This window comes from Pongo pygmaeus, chromosome 18, assembly GCF_028885625.2.
Source record: "Pongo pygmaeus isolate AG05252 chromosome 18, NHGRI_mPonPyg2-v2.0_pri, whole genome shotgun sequence".
In the NCBI taxonomy this organism is placed as follows: Eukaryota; Metazoa; Chordata; class Mammalia; order Primates; family Hominidae; genus Pongo; species Pongo pygmaeus.
Genome location: NC_072391.2, coordinates 31,160,888 through 31,181,822, shown reverse-complemented (window position 1 = coordinate 31,181,822; position 20,935 = coordinate 31,160,888). Strand labels below are relative to the sequence as shown.

At 52.5% G+C, this 20,935-nt stretch overlaps 1 protein-coding gene across 3 annotated transcripts in view; it reads left to right on the top strand.

The window, feature by feature from the left end:
• The window catches only part of ATP2A1 (ATPase sarcoplasmic/endoplasmic reticulum Ca2+ transporting 1), a 25,859-nt gene continuing 4,924 nt past the window's right edge, over positions 1–20,935 (top strand). Inside the window, exons 1-14 of one of the 3 annotated variants that reach the window (XM_054454397.2) lie at positions 1–214; positions 532–549; positions 934–1,016; positions 2,339–2,443; positions 3,886–4,024; positions 5,997–6,077; positions 8,614–8,699; positions 8,850–9,147; positions 10,215–10,381; positions 15,576–15,664; positions 15,926–16,028; positions 16,243–16,374; positions 19,412–19,537; positions 19,645–19,863. In XM_054454397.2, the coding sequence (XP_054310372.1) occupies positions 97–214; positions 532–549; positions 934–1,016; positions 2,339–2,443; positions 3,886–4,024; positions 5,997–6,077; positions 8,614–8,699; positions 8,850–9,147; positions 10,215–10,381; positions 15,576–15,664; positions 15,926–16,028; positions 16,243–16,374; positions 19,412–19,537; positions 19,645–19,863 (1,764 nt within the window). In that variant the 5' untranslated portion in view covers positions 1–96. Of the gene's footprint in view, positions 215–531; positions 550–933; positions 1,017–1,447; positions 1,706–2,338; positions 2,444–3,885; positions 4,025–5,996; positions 6,078–8,613; positions 8,700–8,849; positions 9,148–10,214; positions 10,382–15,575; positions 15,665–15,925; positions 16,029–16,242; positions 16,375–19,411; positions 19,538–19,644; positions 19,864–20,935 lie in introns of those variants that run through there. The other 2 variants (XM_054454398.2, XM_054454399.2) reach the window with 2 other exon arrangements.

The following is a 20,935-nucleotide window of genomic DNA, read 5'->3' as shown; positions in this document are numbered from 1 at the left end:
GGCAGACAGGCAGTTGGACACACTGAGGAAGACCCCCCACGAGTGGGAACCCCCTGGAAGGAACACACCGGCCCCGGCCCCCAGGAAGGGAGCGCAATGGAGGCCGCTCATGCTAAAACCACGGAGGAATGTTTGGCCTATTTTGGGGTGAGTGAGACCACGGGCCTCACCCCGGACCAAGTTAAGCGGAATCTGGAGAAATACGGCCCCAATGGTAAGTGTCCCTTGGAAGAGAGGCTGGTAATTAATGCCCTCCTGCACCCCCAAAACACACGCACACGCATGCACGCGTTTCTCCCTTCAGGGTTTCTTAAGGAAGAGCTGGGCCGTTGTCCAATGCTCGCAGGGGGAAGAAGATACTGAGAAAACAGAGTCCCGAGATCCAGAGTTTTGGGAGGTTTTAATGGGATGACCTTGATGAACCTCAAGGTGGCCTGATTCTCTTACCTTAGCCACAAAGTCTTGGGGGGTGTGGGGGGCATGAGGCTGAACCCCAAATGAATCTGTCCTTTTCTTCTTTTTCCTGGGTAGAGCTCCCTGCTGAGGAAGGTAAGTTACTGAAATCCCTGAACTCTCATAAATGACCACCCCCCACCCCGCCCTGTCCCACTCCCTCCTCCCTGCCTCTTTAGATTCCTTGAGCAAATACCCCTTCCCAAAAGGCAAATCTCCCTCCCTAAAGGTTAGAGTCCTGTCCGGGGCAGAAGCCTCCCAGGCGCTTTCTCCTTGAAGCAGCCAACCCTTGAACTGCCCCCCACTTTGCCGAGTCTGTTTCTGGACTCCAGGCGAGCTTCTTAGCCCTTCTCTGGGCACCAAGCTGTCTGCCCACCACCCTAGAACCTCCCCACTGCAGGCCGGAGTCCAGGGCGCTCCATCCCAGACCTTCACCCACTAGACCTTAACCCGGGGCCCTCCCCTTGCCTCCTCCCCCAGGGAAGACCCTGTGGGAGCTGGTGATAGAGCAGTTTGAAGACCTCCTGGTGAGGATCCTCCTCCTGGCCGCATGCATTTCCTTCGTAAGTGTGGGAGGGTCTCTGGGGGCTGGCTGGGGGTGTGAGGCTGGGATCGGGCGAATACGGGGCTCGCAGTCACTGGATCCTCCCGTCCGAGTCCCGAGCATCCCATTGTACAGACGGGGCGAGCTGGGGGGCAGCAGCGGGTGTGATTCGCGTCCTCCTCTCTCCTCCCCCGCACCCCACAGGCAGGTTTTATTTTAAGCTTTAAGGGTGTTCTCAGCCAAAACACCGAAGCTAAGCCACCCTCGCGGCTTCAAGAGCTTGGAGCGCTCGGGTTACCCGCCCGAACTCCGGGCTCCGGGTCCCGCCGCGATGCCGGCTGCAGCTCGGGGGCCAGTGCCACTCCCGGCATGCCCCGGGCGTGCGGCCGCTCCACCAATCCCCGCGCCCGTCGGCGCCCCTGCCCCGCCCTCCCCAGCCGCCTGACGCTGATTGGTCGAGGGGAGGACTCGCTCCTAGTGGCGGGAAAGCGCGGCGGTGTGAGGATGACTCCAAGGAGCCCGGCGTCCGGTCAGGGAGGGCACTGGCATCCCTCGCCTCACCCGCCCAGCCTGGCCTTAGCCCTTCCCCGCGCTCCCTAGGCACCCCCACCCCCGCAGGGCATCTCCAGGGCTCTGCCTCCTCTCCCGCCCTGGGGGCTACCTCCCATCCCGAAGTCCATCTGCATGTCGCGGGTTCTTCCGCAGCATGTGAGTCTTGCTGGGGACTCTGGAGGCAACGAAAGCCTCCCTGTGCCTTGGTCTCCGAATGCAGGCCCCGTCGCGTTAAGCACAAGCTGGCAGGGCCTCTCCTCTCCCTTCTCAGATTTGCTCCTTGACATTTGCCTGCTGCCTGGCGGTGGCAACAGCTGGGGCGGGGCGCGCGCAGGAGGCCCGGTAACCCTATCCCCGCTCCGGCTCCCTCGTGAAACCGGAGCTTCCCTGCCTTGGCCGAGGGGGAGGGATGCGGGGGCCAGACCGCCTGCGAAGACCACAGGGTTTTTCCTCTCGGGTTTTGGCTCCCGTGGGATGGATGTGGCTGTGCGGGGAGTTGGCCTGAGCTTCGCTTCTAAGCCAGCAGCTTGGTCAGGGAAACCTGAAAGCATTCCCAGCTAATCCCCCAAGTGGTGCAAGTCTGTGCGTGCCCATCCCGCTGAGTAAGGCGGTGGCAGTGCCTGCAGTGGGTGGACAGACCCTCAGACGGATGTGGGGCCACAGCGCCCCCACGGTGCCCGGCCCTCCTGCTGACTCCTGCACAGTTCGCCCCTCTGCAGTGGTCCCCTTCCTTTCTCCATCCCTTCTGGGGCCTCATTACCTGTCATTCTCCTTTCCCCTGCTCCCCAGGTGCTGGCCTGGTTTGAGGAAGGTGAAGAGACCATCACTGCCTTTGTTGAACCCTTTGTCATCCTCTTGATCCTCATTGCCAATGCCATCGTGGGGGTTTGGCAGGTTAGCTTTGACCCTTCCTTACCCCTTCATGTCCCAACACTGAAGGAGAGGCCAACCCTCCCTCCAGTCTCCTCCTCCTCCGTCACCTCCCCCATACTTGCCTCTTCCTCTGGTCCTATCCCCTGGTCTGGAATGGGATGGAGTGTGGGGAAGAGGTGGGAGACTGTGACCCACTGTCACTTCCTTGCTATGTGACCCTGAGTAAGTTCCTTCATCCCTCTGAGCCTCAGTTTCTTCATCCATAAAATGGGGCTAGCAATCCAGTGTGAAATCGACTAAGATGATGCATGTGCCTGGCACACAGTAGGAATTCAATAGACGCTAGCTTGATTTCCTTCTTCCTCTGACCTGACCACCCCCTATATGTCCTGTCCTCTGCTTCCTGGTTTTTTTGTTTTGTTTTGTTTTGTTTTTAGGTCGTTTCCAAAGTGAAAACCCAAATGCTACCTTGCTTTGGTTTTAAGAAATGTCAGGCTATAAGCCATTTTTTGGTGCTCACTGGTTTCTGAACACTGAGGATAGAAATAGCTACTTTCGTACTTTGGGAGGCCAAGGCGGGTGGATCAGTTGAGGTCAGGAGTTCAAGAGTAGCCTGGCCAACATGGTAAAACCCCATCTCTACTAAAAATACAAAAAAATTAGCTGGGCATGGTGGCAGGTGCCTGTAATCCCAGCTACTCAGGAGGCTGAGGCAGGAGAATCACTTGAATGGGGAGGCGGAGGTTGCAGTGAGCCAAGATTGCGCCATTGCACTCCAGCATGGGCAACAGAGTGAGACCCGGTCTCAACAAAAAAAAAAAGAGAAATAGCACTTTCTCTTTGCCCCAATGTTAGAGGCACAGCAGAGCTACCTGTGTCTGTGGTGCTGGCAGGTCCAGGACAGCATCTGCAGGGCAGCCTCTGATTTTCTTTGATTTTTTATTTAGATTTTTCTTTTTGAGACAGGGTCTCATTCTGTTGCCCAGGCTGGAGTGCAGTGGCGTAATCTCATCTCACTGCAATCTCTGCCTCCCAGGTTCTGGTGATTCTCATGCCTCAGCCTCCCAAGTAGCTGGGATTACGGGCGCGTGCCACTACGCCTGGCTTTTTTTGTTTGTTTTTTTGTTTTGTGTTTTGTTTTTGTACTTTTCGTAGAGATGGACGGGGTTTCACCGTGTTGTCCAGGCTGGTCTCGAACTCCTGACTTCAAGTGATCCGCCTGCCTCGGCCTCCCAGAGTGCTGGGATTACAGGCGTGACTCACCATGCCTGGCCTGATTTTCTTTGATTCTTTGTTCTCTCCCCAAAACCCTTTCACCTGTTTTCAGCTGTAGGTGGCAGTTTCCTCAACATATATACACCCCTGCCTGTGTGGGGTTTTGTTGCCTCCCCTGTGCCAGGAGCCACAACTCCATAACTCTGCCTCCTGTGTATAACCCTGCCTCCTCCACCCTGTCTCCTCAGGAGCGGAACGCAGAGAACGCCATCGAGGCCCTGAAGGAGTATGAGCCAGAGATGGGGAAGGTCTACCGGGCTGACCGCAAGTCAGTGCAAAGGATCAAGGCTCGGGACATCGTCCCCGGGGACATCGTGGAGGTGGCTGGTGAGTGACAGGGACGGCTGGTCCAGGATGGGAGGCCTTGGGGCCGAGGCCTAGGAGATGCCGGGGGCTGGTCAGGCTCGGATCCGGGTGTCCAGGAGGATGACGGAGTCTGCTTCTCCTTCCGACTCCTCAGAAGGTCATCCCAGGCCACTCTGGCCACATCCCCCCCTCCCCAGCGGAGTCTCAGCAGGAACAGCCAGTCCTGTCCCTGAGGCTGCAGGCAGACCCCCTGCTCCCCATCCTCTCACCCTGCACTCACACTCGCAGGCAACAGGTGGAACCCGGTCCCTGCCAATGGCCCCGTCTCCACCCCCTCCCGGGGCCTGGCTTCCCCCTCCTTCCACCCACCCCAAGCTTGGTCAGCTTTCAGTCTTGACCTCTCTGTGCCCTTGAGGCCTCTCAAAGGGGAAGGAGCGAGGGCAGAAGGGAGGAGGGAGGCTGAAGGCTCGAGCCCCCGACCATGTAAGGGAAACTCAGGCCCGGCACGGAGCACGGGACTGGGGAGGAGGGAGCTCAAGGAGGGCCCCGCCCGTGGCAAGGGACACTTAATGCCTGGCCAGGGAGGGGTGGGGGCCGGGTGGCTAAGATTACTGGGATTCTGCCCCCTTCAGCGGTTTTTATATTTGCCCTGAGCAGGCCTTCCCGAAGCTCCAGGCCCCTGCCAGGGGGAATGGCTCTTCTGAGGCCTCCTTCCCTGTAGCAGACACCCGAGTCACCACCCCAGGGAGCCTGGGGAGAGGGAGTGAGGGCAGGCTGAAGACCCCGGCGCCCCATCACAGGGCAGCCTTGCTGCCGTGACAGCATGGAGTCAGCGCCATGAATGTCTATAAATATCACGCGGGCTTGGGTGACAGGGTGTCCCGCCCGACTCCATCCCGACCTCCCTCCTCCCTCCTCGGTCCATTTCCTCTGGCACAGGAGAGGGCCTTAGAAACAGAGGGAAAGGAAAGCGATTGGACCCTGTCCCCAGTACCATCCGTGGGACCAGTGCGGAATTAGGCAGCGGCCCTGGGAGGGTCTTAGCCTCCTCCTAAGGTCTCTGAGTCTGGCTGGGCATCCACCTCTCCAGCCACCCCACAAGGTGGTTTCCATGGTCTGCCAGCCCACCTGTGTCTCCCCCTGGCCTCACCTCCACCCATTCACTCTCCAGCCTGTGCTGCCTGCCCCACTCTTCCATACCTGTTTCCTGCCCAACCTCCGCTTCTCTCCTGTCCCATCCCGTCCTGTCTTGTCCATGTCCCTGGCTCCCCGCCTCCCGGCCTCCCTGAGATGCTCAGACCGGGCTGTCAGGTTCCTGATATGTGGTCCTCCCCATGACCACCCTGCACCCCCCGCTGCCTTGAGTCCTGCCCACTCATACCTTCCGCTCACTCCTCTACTGCCTTGCCCTCCACTGTTCCTCTTGGTTGCCTTCGATTTTCTCAGTTTCCATATTTTCCCATTTCTCCTTGCCTTCCCTGGCTGTCCACTTCATTCTCTTACCCCGACACCCCTTCTCTCTAATGCACCCTGTTTTCCCTGAGTTCTTTCCTTGCCTTTCCTCCTTGCCTTTCTCACTCCTGTCTCCCAATCTGAATTATAGCTTCTTGTCCTACAGCTGGACTGTCCCTAATTTCCCCTCCAGTCATTCAGTGGGCATTTATTGAGCACGTACTATGTGCTGAGCAGTACACCTGCCCATCCCTTCTCAGGGCTCACAGCCAGTGGGAAGAGATGTGGGAGTTCAAGACCAGCCTGAGCAACAGAGCGAGACTCCATCTCGCCATGGACATGGGGGCAGAAGGGATGGGTGTCACGATGAGGGGTTGCCAGCTTCAGGAGCTCATGCCGAGGGCCTGATGCAAGCCCTGGGAGCCTCCCTAAGACCTGAAGGATGGATGAGGAGAACGAGTCAGACACAGATTAGGTTTTTCTTAGGAAGGAAGAAAATTCCATTCCCAAGTGACCTCCCTCTTCCCTACTCTCTCCACAGTGGGGGACAAAGTCCCTGCAGACATCCGAATCCTCGCCATCAAATCCACCACGCTGCGGGTTGACCAGTCCATCCTGACAGGTCTGCTGGCCTGGGTGGGAAGATGCATGGGGGTGGGATGTGGGGAGGAAGAGGCAACAAGGGGGAGGTGAGTGGAAAGACAGAGAACCCTCACTGTCTGATCAACATAGAGAGACCCTGTCTCTACAAAAAATATTTAAAAACTAGCTGAGCATGTTGTTGAGTGCCTGTAGTCCTGACTACTCAGGATGCTGAGGCAGGAGGATCGCCTGGGTACTGGAGGTCAAGGCTGCAGTGAGCTGTGATCACACCACTGCACTCCATCCTGGGCCACCCTGTCTCTATCAAAATAAAAACAAAAGGCTGGACGAGGTGGCTCATGCCTGTAATTCCAGCACTTTAGGAGGCCGAGGTGGGTGGATCACCTGAGGTCAGGAGTTAGAGACCAGCCTGGCCAACATGGTGAAACCCCATCTCTACCAAAAAATACAAAAAACACAAAAATTAGCCAGGCGTGGTGGCAGGCACCTGTAGTCCCAGCTACTCAGGAGGCTGATACAGTAGAATTGCATGAACCCAGGAGGCTGAGGCTGCAGTGAGCCAAGATCATGTCACTGCACTCCAGCATGGGCAACAAGAGCAAGACCCCATCTAAAAAAAAAAAAAAAGACAAAACAAAACAAAACCCAGCACTGAGGCCTCCCCCTGGCTCGCTAGTAGTGGCTGTGGCAGTGGCAGCACTGTTTGACGTTTTCTTCTTTTTTTGAGACGGAGTCTTGCTCTGTCACCCAGGCTGGAATGCAGTGGCGCGATTTCAGCTCACTGCAACCTCTGCCTCTGGCTTCAAGCAATTCCCTGCCTCAGCCTCCAGAGTAGCTGAGATTACAGGTGTCTGCCATCACACCTGGCTAATTTTTGTATTTTTAGTAGAGACAGGGTTTTACCATCTTGGCCAGGCTGGTCTTGAACTCTTGACCTCGTGATCCACCCACCTCAGCCTCCCAAAGTGCTGGGATTACAGATGTGAGCCACCCACTGCACCCGACCTGCTTGACGTTTCCATTCTGTCCCAAGCCTGAAACAGGACGGGTAGTGGGAGAAGGCTGGATGTTGTTGCCCACTCTCTAGATAGCCTCCAGCTCACCCCTTCCACATGGACATAGGGCCACAGACACCTCGAGAACTGTCCTGTCTCCTTCAGCCTCCTCAAAAATCCTCCAGGGAGGAGCCATGAGATTCTAGGACAAGATAGGGGGTTCAGATACACTGAAAACCATGGCTGCTAGGCTGGGCGTGGTGGCTTATACCTGTAATCCCAGTGCTTTGGGAGGCTGAGGCAGGAGAATTACTTGAGGTCAGGAGTTTCAGACCAGCCTCGGCAACACAGCGAGACCCCATCTCTATAAAAAAAATTTTTTTTTTAATTAGCTGGGTGTGGTGGTATACACCTGTAGTCCCAGCTACTTGGGAGGCTGAGGTGGGAGGATTGCCTGAGCCCAGAAGCTTGAGGCTACAGTGAGCTATGATTACCACAGCAGTCCAGCATGGACAACAGAGCAAGACCCCATCTCTATAAAATTTTTTTAAAAATTAGCTGGGCATTGTACTGCACACCTGTAGTCCCAGTTGTTTGGGAGGCTGAGGTGGGAGGATCACTTGAACCCAAGAGTTTGAGGCTGCAGTGAGCTATGATCACACCACTGCATTCCAGCCTGGGCAACAGAGCAAGACCCTGTCTCTATAAAACCACCATAGCTGCTTCTGTTTCTGCACTGGCAGGGAGAAGCGAAGAAGAGGCAGAAAACATTCCCCATGGTCCCAGGGGGCAAGGGCTAGGCTGGCCCAGGCTTGCTGCTGAGCCCCTGCTCTTAGGGTGAGGGAGGCATGGTCGTTAAGTGTAGGTCCCCCTTCCTCCCAGAAACATGCTTGACAGTTAAAAGTGTGGCTCCAAATATGTCCACTTATTTGATTTTCACCCAAGACATTGTTTTGCAGTGTACATGTCCTTGTCCCCATTTTACAGAGGGGCACATGGAAGTTAGGTGATCAAACACAGCTTGTTAGTGGTCAAGCTGGGGCTTGGGTTAAGGTCTTTTTAAGAGCAGTGGACTTCTGGCCGGGCACGGTGGCCTGTAATCCCAGCACTTTGGGAGGCTGAGGTGGGCGGATCACTTGAGGTCAGGAGTTTGAGACCAGCCTGGCCAACGTGGTAAGACCCCGTCTCTACTAAAAATACAAAAAAAAAAAAAAAAAAAAATTAGCCAGGTGTGACAGCATGTGCCTGTAATCCCAGCTACTTGGGAGGCTGAGGCAGGAGTATTGCCTGAACCCGGGAGATTGCAGTGAGCTGAGATCTTGACACTGCACTCTAGCCTGGGTGACAAGACCACAACTCTGTCTCAAAAAAAAAAAAAAAAAAAGGAGCAATGGATTTCCAGCTGCCTTCAGTGGCTTCTTCCAGAGTCCAGACATCCCCCAGGATGGCTACTTGGTCCTTACCAGGAGCTGTCCTGCTGAGCAGGGAGAGAGTTAGGCGCGGGAAGCCTGGGAGAAGGACATGATGTCATCCGAAAACCCCTTGGCCCCTTCTCCACAGGCGAGTCTGTATCTGTCATCAAACACACAGAGCCCGTTCCTGACCCCCGAGCTGTCAACCAGGACAAGAAGAACATGCTTTTCTCGGTGAGCAATCCGGGACCAGCTGTCACACACTCAGTCAAGCCAGGTGCCCGGGTTGGAGAGAAACATGGCGTGTGAGAAGAGATGGCGTGGGGAGATGCGGCATGAGGGTCACCTCTTGCCTGATTCCCTGCCTCCTCTTTCCCTTCCCAGGGCACCAACATTGCAGCCGGCAAGGCCTTGGGCATCGTGGCCACCACCGGTGTGGGCACCGAGATTGGGAAGATCCGAGACCAAATGGCTGCCACAGAACAGGACAAGACCCCCTTGCAGCAGAAGCTGGATGAGTTTGGGGAGCAGCTCTCCAAGGTCATCTCCCTCATCTGTGTGGCTGTCTGGCTTATCAACATTGGCCACTTCAACGACCCCGTCCATGGGGGCTCCTGGTTCCGTGGGGCCATCTACTACTTTAAGATTGCCGTGGCCTTGGCTGTGGCTGCCATCCCCGAAGGTATGAAAGCTTTTCTTTTCTCCTCCCATTTGCTAATCCCATCTGCAAAGACCCCTTTTCTTTTCTTTTCTTTCTTTTTTTTTTTCTTTTTTGTTTTTTGAGATGTAGTCTTGCTCTGTCACCCAGGCTGGAGTGCAGTGGCGTGATCTCGGCTCACTGCAAGCTCCGCCTCGTGGGTTCACACCATTCTTCTGCCTCAGCCTCCCTAGCAGCTGGGACTACAGGTGCACGCCGCCACGCCTGGCTGATTTTTTTGTATTTTTAGTAGATACGGGTTTTCACCGTGTTAGCCAGGATGGTCTCGATCTCTTGACCTCGTGATCTGCCCGCCTCGGCCTCCCAAAGTGCTGGGATTACAGGTGTGAGCCACCGCACCCGGCCTTGCTCAGTGCAGCCTCTGCCTCCTGGGTTCAAGTGATTCTCCTGCCTCTGCCTCCCAAGTAGCTGGGATTACAGGTGCACGCCACCATGCCTGGCTAATTTTTGTGTTTTCAGTAGAGATGGGGTTTCACCATGTTGGCCAGGCTGGTCTCGAACTCCTGGGCTCAAGCAATCCACCCGCCTCAGCCTTCCAAAGTGCTGGGGTTAACAGGCGTGAGCCACCACGCCTGGCCCAAAGACCCCTTTTCCAAGTAAGGTAACATTTACAGGCTCCAGGGATTAGGATCTGGTATCTTTACGGACCATTATTGTTTGTTTGTTTAATAGAGACAGGGTCTCACTCTTGTTGCCCAGGCTGGAGTGTGGTAGCACAATCATAACTCACTGTAATCTCGAACTCCTGGATTCAAACAATCCTCTTGTCCCAGCCTCCCAGCTAACTGGTACCACAGGCAATCACCACCATGCCCAGCTAATTTTTAAATATTTTCAGAGGAGTCTCACTGTGTTTTCCAGGCTGGTCTCAAACTCCTGGCCTCAAGTGATCCTCCCACCTCAGCCTCCCAAAGTGCTAGGATTACAGGTGTGCACCAACGTGCCCAGCTGGGGGCTACTATTTAGCAGACTACAGACCACACCCTCCATCCCCTTGCAGGTTCCCTCATGCCCTCCCTCCCTCCCCACAGGTCTTCCTGCAGTCATCACCACCTGCCTGGCCCTGGGTACCCGTCGGATGGCAAAGAAGAACGCCATTGTAAGGAGCTTGCCCTCCGTAGAGACCCTGGGCTGCACCTCTGTCATCTGTTCCGACAAGACAGGCACCCTCACCACCAACCAGATGTCTGTCTGCAAGGTCAGGAGCAGTGTGGGCAGCGCGCTCAGTCAGAAGGCTGCCTGTGGGGGTTAAATGGGCCCTCCAAAGCTAGAGGTCTCCCTTCATCACTGCTGGCTTCTCATCTGGGCCTGCAAAATGCTCAAAGGGCAGTAGAACACCACCCTGTCTGCCATGAACGGGATCAGAGAGGACCCTTGTGCCCCAGACAGCTCACTCTGACCACCATCCAGGCACCAGGCACTGCCACACATCGTCTCTCATCCCTCACAATAGCCCATTCAGAGGATGGTCTCATTATCTTCATTTTTTTAATTAAAAAAATTATTATTATTATTATTTTGAGACAGAGTCTCACTCTGTCGCCCAGGCTGGAGTGCAGTGGTGTGATCTTGGCTCACTGCAACCTCTGCCTCCCGGGTTCAAGCGATTCATCTGCCTCAGCCTCCCTAGTAGCTGGGACTACAGGTGCCTGCCACCACGCCTGGCTAATTTTTTTGCATTTTTAATAGAGACAGGGTTCGCCATGTTGGCCAGGCTGGTCTTGAACTCCTGGCCTCAAGTGATGTGCCCCCGTTCGCTTCCCAAAGTGCTGGGATTATAGGTGTGAGCCACAGCACCCAGCCTAACTTCCTTTTTTAGAGGAGGAAAAAGGCTCTGAGAGATTAAATGACTTCCCCCAAGATGCACAGTTAATAAATAACAGAGTTGAGCTTCAAACCCAAGTCTGTGTGGCCCCAGAGCTTCTGCCTGTGAAGTAGATGGCTCTCCAGAATGGTCACTCATGACAGGGCCCGGCCAGACTGCCAACACCGATGGTGAACAGCATTTCCTAAAGCAGGGCTCTTAATCTTTTCTGTGCCTCACACCCCTTTGCAGTTGAGCTCTTCTCAGGATAATATTTCAAATGTATATTAATAAAATAAAACAGGCCAGGTGCAATGGCTCACACCTGTAATCCCAACACTTTGGGAGGCCAAGGTAGGCAGATCACGAGGTCAGGAGTTCGAGATGAGCCTGGCCAACATGGTGAAACCCCATCTCTACTGAAAATACAAAAATTAGCCGGGCATGGTGGTACGTGCCGGTAATCCCAGCTACTGGGGAGGCTGAGGCAGGAAAATCACTTCAATCTGGGAGGCAGAGGTTGCAGTGAGCCGAGATCGCGCCGTTGCACTCCAGCGTGGGCGACGGAGTAAGGCTCTGTCTTAAATAATAAAATGAAATGAAATGAAATGAAATAAAATAAAATAAGCCAGGGGTGGTGGCTCATGTCTGTAATCTCTTCAGGAGGCCAAGGTGGGAGGATCACTTGAGCCCAGGAGTTCGAGACCAGCCTAAGCAACATAGTGAGAGTCCATCTCTACCAAAAAAAAAAAAAAAAAAAAAAAAAATTAGCCTGATGTGGTGGTGCACACTTGTAGTCCCAGCTACTCAGGTGGCTGAGGCAGGAGAATCACTTGAACCCAGAGATTGCTTGAGCCAGGAAGTCAAAGCTACAATGAGCTGTGACCACACCACTGCACTCCAGCCTGCATGACAGAGCGAGACTCTGTCTCACGCACAAAAAAATAAAATAAAATAGGGCCAGGTACGGTGGCTTACGCCTGTAATCCTAGCACTTTGGGAGGCTGAGGTGGAAGGATCACTTGAGCCCAGGAGTTTTAGACTAGCCTGGGCAACACAGTGAGACCCCGTCTTTTAAAAAATAAAATAGAAAGTTAAAAAATAAATAAACAAAACAGGATTCTGTTTTTTTGTTTTTTGAGATGGAGTCTCACTCTGTTACCCAGGCTGGAGTGCAGTGGCCCAATCTCAGCTCACTACAACCTTCACCTCCCAGGTTCAAGTGATTCTCCTTCCTCAGCCTCCTGAGTAGCTGGGACTACAGGCACGCACCATCATGCCCAGCTAATTTTTGTATTTTTAGTACAGATGGGGTTTCGCCATGTTGACCAGGCTGGTCTCTTAACTCCTGACCTCAAGTGATCTGCCCACTTCGGCCTCCCAAAGTGCTGGGATTACAGGAGTGAGCCACTGCGCCCGGCCAGGATTCTGTTTTAAAAATACATAGGAAGCTGGGCACGGTGGCTCACGCCTGTAATCCCAGCACTTTGGGAGACCAAGGTGGGTGGATCACCTGAGGTCAGGATTTCGAGAATAGCTTGTCCAACATGTAGAAACCCTGTCTCTACTAAAAATACAAAAATTAGCTGGGCGTGTTGGCGGATGCCTGTAGTCCTAGCTACTAAGGAGGCTGAGGCAGGAGAATCACTTGAACCCAGGAGGTGGAGGTTGCAGTGAGCTGAGATCATGCCATTGCACCCCAGCCTAGGCGACAAAAGCAAAACTCCATCTCGAAAAAATATATAAAAGACCCGGCGCAGTGGCTCACGACTGTAATCCCAGCACTTTGGAAGGCCGAGGTGAGCGCATCACCTGAGGTCAGGAGTTCGAGACCAGCCTGACCAACATGGAGAAACCCTGTCTCTACTAAAATACAAAATTAGCTGGGCGTGGTGGCACATGCCTGTAGTCCCAGCTACTTGGGAGGCTGAGGCAGGAGAATCGCTTGAACCTGGAAGGCGGAGGCGGTGAGCCAAGATCGTGCCATTGCACTCCAGCCTGGGCAACAAGAGCGAAACTCCATCTCAAAAAAAAAAAAAAAGTAGCCAGATGAGGTGGCTCACACCTGTAATCCTAGCATTTTGGCAGGCCAAGGCGGACGGATTACCTGAGGTCAGCTTGGCCAACATGGTGAAAACCAGTCTCTACTAAAAATAAAAAAAATTAGCCAGGCGTGGTGGTGGGCACCTGTAATCCCAGCTACTTGGGAGGCTGAGGCAGGAGAATCGCTTGAACCTGGGAGGTGGAGGTTGCGGTGAGATTGCACCACTGCACTCCAGCCTGGGTGACAGAGTGAGACTTTGTCTCAAAAAATAATAATAATAAAATAAAATAAAAATTAAAAAGTAAAAAAAAAAACATAGGAAAGATACATAGGGTTACAGAGGAAACCAATGATTGTGAAATACAGTTCTATCAAAATATTTTAAAAACAACTTTGTAATTTGGCAACATACATGCTTCTTTATTAAGGCATTAATTAGGGAGTTCTCGCAGTGGGTCTAAGCACTATCATAATGTTGAAGCAGTGGTGAGCATAAATTATGCTATTTTGAGAGATCTGCAACAGTGGTAATGTGATAGGAGGAAAGTATCTGTGATTAAATTGGTGACAGTCACAGGTTTTGCTAATACTAATGTGGTCTGTTGACAACATGCATAACTGGAAGGAAATGTCAAATGTCAGCTTGAGAACAAGAAAAGCTGTCGTTTTTTTCTTGGCTATCTCAGTTCTTGGGCTCCTTGCGGGGTCTTCCACTGACTCAGGCCAAGAACCCCTGCCCTTTGCAGAGTTTTGTGGAAGACTACACCCATGAACTAGAAATTGCTGTTCTGAGAATCAAGAGCTGTGTGGTCAGATCAGGGTGAGAAAGGCTGTAACCTTGGCTCCTGGGCGAGACCCACAACGCCTGCTGGTATTTGAAAGCCTTAGAGGAGGCTGACTGTGTAAAGAAGACGGATTCTGCTTTGCCCCAGAAGTTCCCAAGTTTTTTTTTCTGACCACAGAACTTTTTTGTCTTGGAACCCATCTTAACCATCTCTCTTCTCGGGAATGAAAAGCCTAGTCTCTGTTGTGTTTGCCCAGGATTCAGGGTAGGCCACTCCTCCTGGGTACTGCATTCTCCACATCCCTCTAACGCACAGGCCACAAAGCCAGACCACAGGCTCGTGTGACATGGCTCCTGTCATGTTTCATAAAAATGAATTAATTCTCATGCCTGTAATCCCAGCACTTTGGGAGGCCAAGGTGAGTGGATCACCTGAGGTCAGGAGTTCGGGACCAACTTGGCCAACATGGCGAAATTCCGTCTCTACTAAAAATACAAAATTAGCTGGGTGTGGTGGCGCATGCCTGTACTCCCAGCTACTCTGGAGGCTGAGGCAGGAGAATCACTTGAACCCGGGAGGTGGAGGTTGCAGTTAGCCGAGATTGCACCAGCCTGGGCAACAAGAGTGAAACTGCATCTCCAAAAAAAAAAAAGAATTGCCCATATATTTGAAAGTCAAGAGGCTGGGCATGGTAGTTGCCTGTACTCCCAGCATCATGGTGGGTGCCTGTACTCCCAGCACTTTGGGAGGCCAAGGCAGGAAGATCACTTGAGCCCAGGAGTTCAAAACCAGCCTGGGCAACATAGTGAGACCCAATTTCTACCAAAAAAAAAAAAAAAAAAAAAAAAAGAGAGAGCAAGAGAGACAGGCATGGTGGCATGTGCCTGTGGCCCCAACTACTTGGGTAGGCTGAGGTGGGAGGATCACTTGAGCCCGGGAGGTCGAGGCTGCAATGAGCTATGATCACACCACTGTACTCCAGCCTGGGCAACAGAACAAGAACCTATCTTAAAAAAGAAAAAGAAAAAGTCAAGAGATTTCATAGGAAGATAACCTGAATTTCTAGCTCTTCCTGCAAAACTGGAAGATCTGGCCACATGCAGCTGGAGCTATAGATGGTCCAGGTGCCAATAGGTGGGCTGTTTGCCACAGTCCCCACCATACCTTATTGTGTTCCATCTTATTTTATTAACTGGTCTACAGAAGCTCCAGCACAGCCTGCAGTCACTCATTTGTGTTTTTTTGTTGTTGTTGTTGTTGTTTTTTGAGAGTTTGGCTCTTGTCACCCAGGCTGGAGTGTAATGGCACGATCCCGGCTCACTGCAACCTCTGCCTCCCAGGTTCAAGCAATTCTCCTGCCTCAGCCTCCGGAGTAGCTGGGATTACAGGCGCGCGCCACCACACCTGACTAATTTTTGTATTTTTAGTAGAGACAGGGTTTCACCATGTTGGCCAGGATGGTCTTGAACTCCTGACAGGTGATCCGCCCACCTCAGCCTCCTAAAGTGCTGGGATTACAGGTGTGAGCCACCTCGCCCAGCCTCAGTAACTATTGTTTTAAGGCTGTTGATAGAGAATGATTGCAACAGCTTGGTGGGAAGTGGGTAGGGTATATGGGGGAGGGGGGGGACAAGGAGGGGTGAGTAGGAGGGAAATGGTGGGAAGGTAGGTGTTGGCAGTGCGGGCCTCCCTTGATGCAGTTGCCCGCCTTGGGATGGGAAGAGGTGGACATCTGTGTGCCTGCCCTTCTCCCCTGCAGATGTTTATCATTGACAAGGTGGATGGGGACATCTGCCTCCTGAATGAGTTCTCCATCACCGGCTCCACTTATGCTCCAGAGGGAGAGGTGTAAGTCACCCAGGCATCTTCTCCCCAGCTCCTCACACCCCTTCCCACACCCCCTTTCTCCCTGGGGCCCTCCATGTGGTTTTGCTTTCCTTTCACTCTCCTCTTCCTCCCCGACCTTGTTCTCTCTCCTGATATCCAAGTTGGCTCTCCCCACTGTCCTTCCTGACCCTCTGCTGCCTGCTCTTCCTGTGCCCTCTCTGCATCTCATTCCCTGTTCTTCTCCACTGTCTCTGTCCCTTCCTCCCCTGACCCTGCTGCCAGCTTGAAGAATGATAAGCCAGTCCGGCCAGGGCAGTATGACGGGCTGGTGGAGCTGGCCACCATCTGTGCCCTCTGCAATGACTCCTCCTTGGACTTCAACGAGGTAACCTCTCCTGCCCCTTCCAGTTGGCTCACAGTCTCGGCCTCCTCCAAAGGCCAGGAGGAAAGGGTTGGAGGAAGGGGACCCAGTACACCCAGCCCTCTGCCAGAGTGCAAGGGAGGCAGTGGTTTGCTTCCTTCTTACGCTAGGTGGAAGGAGGGTGTGACAGGTAGGAGCCTGGGGCACCGACTTCCTCTTCCTCGTCTGCCCATCTCAGGCCAAAGGTGTCTATGAGAAGGTCGGCGAGGCCACTGAGACAGCACTCACCACCCTGGTGGAGAAGATGAATGTGTTCAACACGGATGTGAGAAGCCTCTCGAAGGTGGAGAGAGCCAACGCCTGCAACTCGGTGAGCCTGCGGAGCCCCTGCCACAGGGCCATCTCCACTCTATGCTGCATAGACTAGAGGAAGGCAGAGGCCCTGGTTGGGCAGAGCCTAGTGCCTGTGCTGGGACCCCACCCAGGCCTCGGACAGCCCCTGCAGCTTCTCCACAGGCTGATGTGGGTGGGACCCATTGTCCCTGGGGCTGCCTGGCGGCTATGCCCTTGATGGATCTATGATCACTTCTGCCCGCTGTGTTCTGAGTTGAAGTGGACAAAGCTGGACACGGAAGCCACAAGGGACCCATCCAGGAGCAGCCCCAACTTCATCTGTTATTCCTTTGTTTCTAGAAGCACACTTGTTTTCAGCAGATCATGAGTCCTGACTTAGGATTTGGGAAATGTGGCTACTGCACCTATAGGGAAAGCCTTTCCTTGCCCAGATGAACCCGGCCACTTCTAGGACTGTCACTCCCAGTTATTGCTATTGATACTTGCTGAACGTCTCCATTAAGCACGTCTCTCTGGGGAATTATATTCCCCACATTTCTCTCTTTCTCGTTTTTTGTATATGCAAAATGCTCATTGCTACTTTATTTAATATAACAAAAAAGCAGGCCAGACACAGAGACTCACGCCTATGGTCCCAGCATTCTGGGAGGCTGAGGTGGGAGGATCACTTGAGCCCAGGAGTTTAAGACTGGCCTGGGCAACATAGTGAGACCCCCATCTCTACAAACAAAAACAAAAACAAAGAAAGAAAGAAAGAAAAAGAAAGAAAGAAATTAGTTGGGTGTGGTGGTGCAAAACTGTACTCTAGCTACTAGGAAGGCTAAGGTGTGAGGACTGCTTGAGCCCAGGAGGTCAAGGCTGCAGTGAGCAGTGATTGCACCACTGCACTCCAGCCTGGGCAACAGAGGGAGACCCTGTCTCCAAAATAAACAAACAAACTGAAAGCAACTTAAATACCTGTCAATGGAGGATTAATTTTTAAAATTTATAAGTGATAATGCAAACATAAATTTTTATTTATTTATTTTTGAGATGGGGTCTTGGCCTGTCGCCCAGGCTAGAGTGCAATGGCTATTCATAGGTGTGATCACAGCACACTGCAGCCTTGAACTCCTGGGCTCAAGTGATCCTCCTGCCTCAGCCTTTCAAGTAAAGGAAGCTACAGGCATGCACCACTTTTCCTGGCTACTGATTTTTTGTTCTTTTTATTTTTGTTTTATTTTTTTGGAGAAGTATCCATGATACATTTGGTGAAAAAGGCTTTCATTCTTTTTGTTTGTTTGTTTCTCTGTTTTGAGAGTCTTGCTCTGTCACCCATTCTGGAGTACTGTGGCACAATCTCAGCTCACCACAACCCCCGCCTCCTGGGTTCAAGCAATTCTTCTGCCTCAGCCTCCCTAGTAGCTGGGATTACAGATGCAAGCCACAATGCCCAGCTAACTTTTTATATTTTTAGTAGAGACGAGTTTTTTTTTTTTTTTTTTTGAGACGGAGTCTCTCTCCTTTGCCCAGGCTGAAGTGCAGTGGGGCCATCTCGGCTCACTGCAACCTCCGCCTCCTGGGTTCAAGCAATTCTCTTGCCTCAGCCTCCTGAATAGCTGGGATTATAGGCATGCGCCACAACACCCAACTAATTTTTGTATTTTTAGTAGAGATGGGGTTTCCCCATGTTGGTCAGGCTGGTCTTGAACTCTTAACCTCGTGATCCGCCTGCCTTGGCCTCCCAAAGTGCTGGGATTACAAGTGTGAGCCACTGCGCCTGGCCTTCATTTTTTTTTTTTTTTTTGAGACAGAGTTTCGCTGTTGTTGCCCAGGCTGGAGTGCAATGGTGTGATCCCGGGTTCAAGTGATTGTCCTGCCTCAGCCTCCCGAGTAGCTGGAATTACAGGCATGCACCACCACGCCCGGCTAATTTTGTATTTTTAGTAGAGACGGGGTTTCTCCATGTTGGTTAGGCTGGTCTACTACTAAAAAATACAAAAATTCGCTGGATATGGTGGCATGTGCCTGTAATCCCAGCTACTCGAGGGGCTGAGACAGGAGAATGGCTTGAACCTGGGAGGCAGAGGTTGTAGTGAGTCAAGACTGCGCCACTGCACTCCAGCCTGAGCAACAGAGCAAGACTCCATCTCAATATAAATAAATAAAAATTAATTCAAATTAAATAACATACAGAGCACCTCCAATGCTCCACAGCAATTGCTCAGTTGCACCAATTGTACAGTGCAGATCACGTAACATTTCTATCATTACTAAAAGTTATAGGGCCAGGTGTGGTGGTTCATGCCTGTAATCCCAATGCTTTAGGAGGCCAAGGCAAGAGGATTGCTTGAGGCCACGAGTGAGACCAGGCTGGACAACATAAGGAGACTCTATCTCTAAAACATTTTTTTTAAATTAGCCTGGAGTGGTGGCATACACCTGTGGTCCCAGCTACTCAGCTGGCTGGGAGGCTGAGGCAGGAGGATTGCTAGAGCCAAGGCTACAGTGGGCTATGATCACGTCACTGTATTTCAGCCTAGGTGACAGTGCAAGACTCTGTCTCTAAAGAAAAAAATAAGTAAATAAAAATAAATAAACAAACAATGAAAGTTTTTTTTTTCTTTTTTCTGAGACGGAGTCTCACTTTGTCGCCCAGGCTGGAGTGCAATGGTGCGATCTTGGCTCACTGCAATCTCTGCCCGGCTAATTTTTGTATTTTTAGTAGAGACGGGGTTTCACCATGTTGGCCAGGCTGGTCTCGAACTCCTGACCTCAAGTGATTCACCCGCCTCAGCCTCCTGAAGTGCTGGGATTACAGGCATGAGCCACCACGCCTGGCCAATAATGAAAGTTCTATGGGACAGTGCCACAATAGGCCATCCTGTTTCTTCTGTGCTTTAACCTAGGACCCTGAAGCACCGTGGCAACACTAGCCTTGGGATTTTCTCCTTTTGTGCTATAGGGACCAGACTTAGCATTCGTCTCAGCCTTAGCTTGGGGTCTGCTCTGACCTCCAGATTCTTTTTGACCATTTTAAGAGGACTGGTCTCCCCTCCCTGTCTCCTCTCCAGGTGATCCGCCAGCTAATGAAAAAGGAATTCACCCTGGAGTTCTCCCGAGACAGAAAGTCCATGTCTGTCTATTGCTCCCCAGCCAAATCTTCCCGGGCTGCTGTGGGCAACAAGATGTTTGTCAAGGTCAGAAATCGGAATGTGCCTCAGCCCCCTCTTCTTCCTACTCCTGGCCCCCTGTCACTGCCCTGGAAGGAAAGTGGTGGTCTCTGAATGCTGTTCTGGTCTCCTAGGGTGCCCCTGAGGGCGTCATCGACCGCTGTAACTATGTGCGAGTTGGCACCACCCGGGTGCCACTGACGGGGTCGGTGAAGGAGAAGATCATGGCGGTGATCAAGGAGTGGGGCACTGGCCGGGACACCCTGCGCTGCTTGGCCCTGGCCACCCGGGACACCCCCCCGAAGCGAGAGGAAATGGTCCTGGATGACTCTGCCAGGTTCCTGGAGTATGAGGTAAGCAGCTGGGAGCCTCCCACTGTCGTGGAGCTGGTGAAGGGCTGGGTCCCAGCCATCCACTCACAGCTCCACCACCCGGATCATTTCCTACCTCGTCAGTCAAGCTGATGGCTCCTTGGTACAGGCCATGGAATCACAGGACACTAGAGTTTCAAAGAACCTTGGGAGGCCGGGTGCAATGACTCACGCCTGTAATCTCAGCACTTTGGGAAGCTGAGGTGGGAAGAGCGCTTGAGCCCAGGAGTTCAAGTCCAACCTGGGCAATGAAGTGAGACCCCATCTGTGTAAAAAAAATTTTTTTTTTAATTACCTGGTTAAATTCATGGGGGTCTGGGTAAAAAGTAAAATACATTTTTAAAAATTTTAAAAGAAAAGAGATGAACTGGACATGGTGACACACACCTGTAGTCCCAGCTACTGGGGAGCCTGAAGTGGGAGGATCACTTGAGCCCAGGAGTTGGAGGCTGCAGTGAGCCATGATCACACCACTGCACTCCAGCCTGCATGACAAGCAAGGCCCTGTCTCTAAAAACAAAAAACAAAAAAACACACACACACAAAAGAGAGAAAGAATGAACCTTGGGAATCATCTAGCAAATGTGATTTGTGGTTGGTAACAAGGTGAGCCACTTGAACCAGAACAGGAGCCAATGCCACTCAGCACATAGCAGGGTTCAGCTGTTGTGTTTTCTGTAGCGAGACTGTCTCGAGACAGTTGATCTGTGTTCTGGCAAAGACTCCTTACTTGTACTGGACCAGCACCGGAACGGCACCACAGTCCCTCCTTTCATTTTGTACAGGGGATTTCTTCTAAGTTGTGGGTCATGTAGTGACACTGCCAAAAGCAGAAAGCAGTACCTCACTTCCAGTTCACGTTCTTTCTATGAAAGACACATTTTGGCCAGGCATGGTGGCTCCCGTCTGTAATCCCAGCATTTTGGGAGGCCAAGGCAGGCAGATCACAAGGTCAGGAGTTTCAGACCAGCCTGGTCAATATGGTGAAACTCCATCTCTACTAAAAATACAAAAATTAGCCGGGTGTGGTGGTGGGCACCTGTAATCCCAGCTA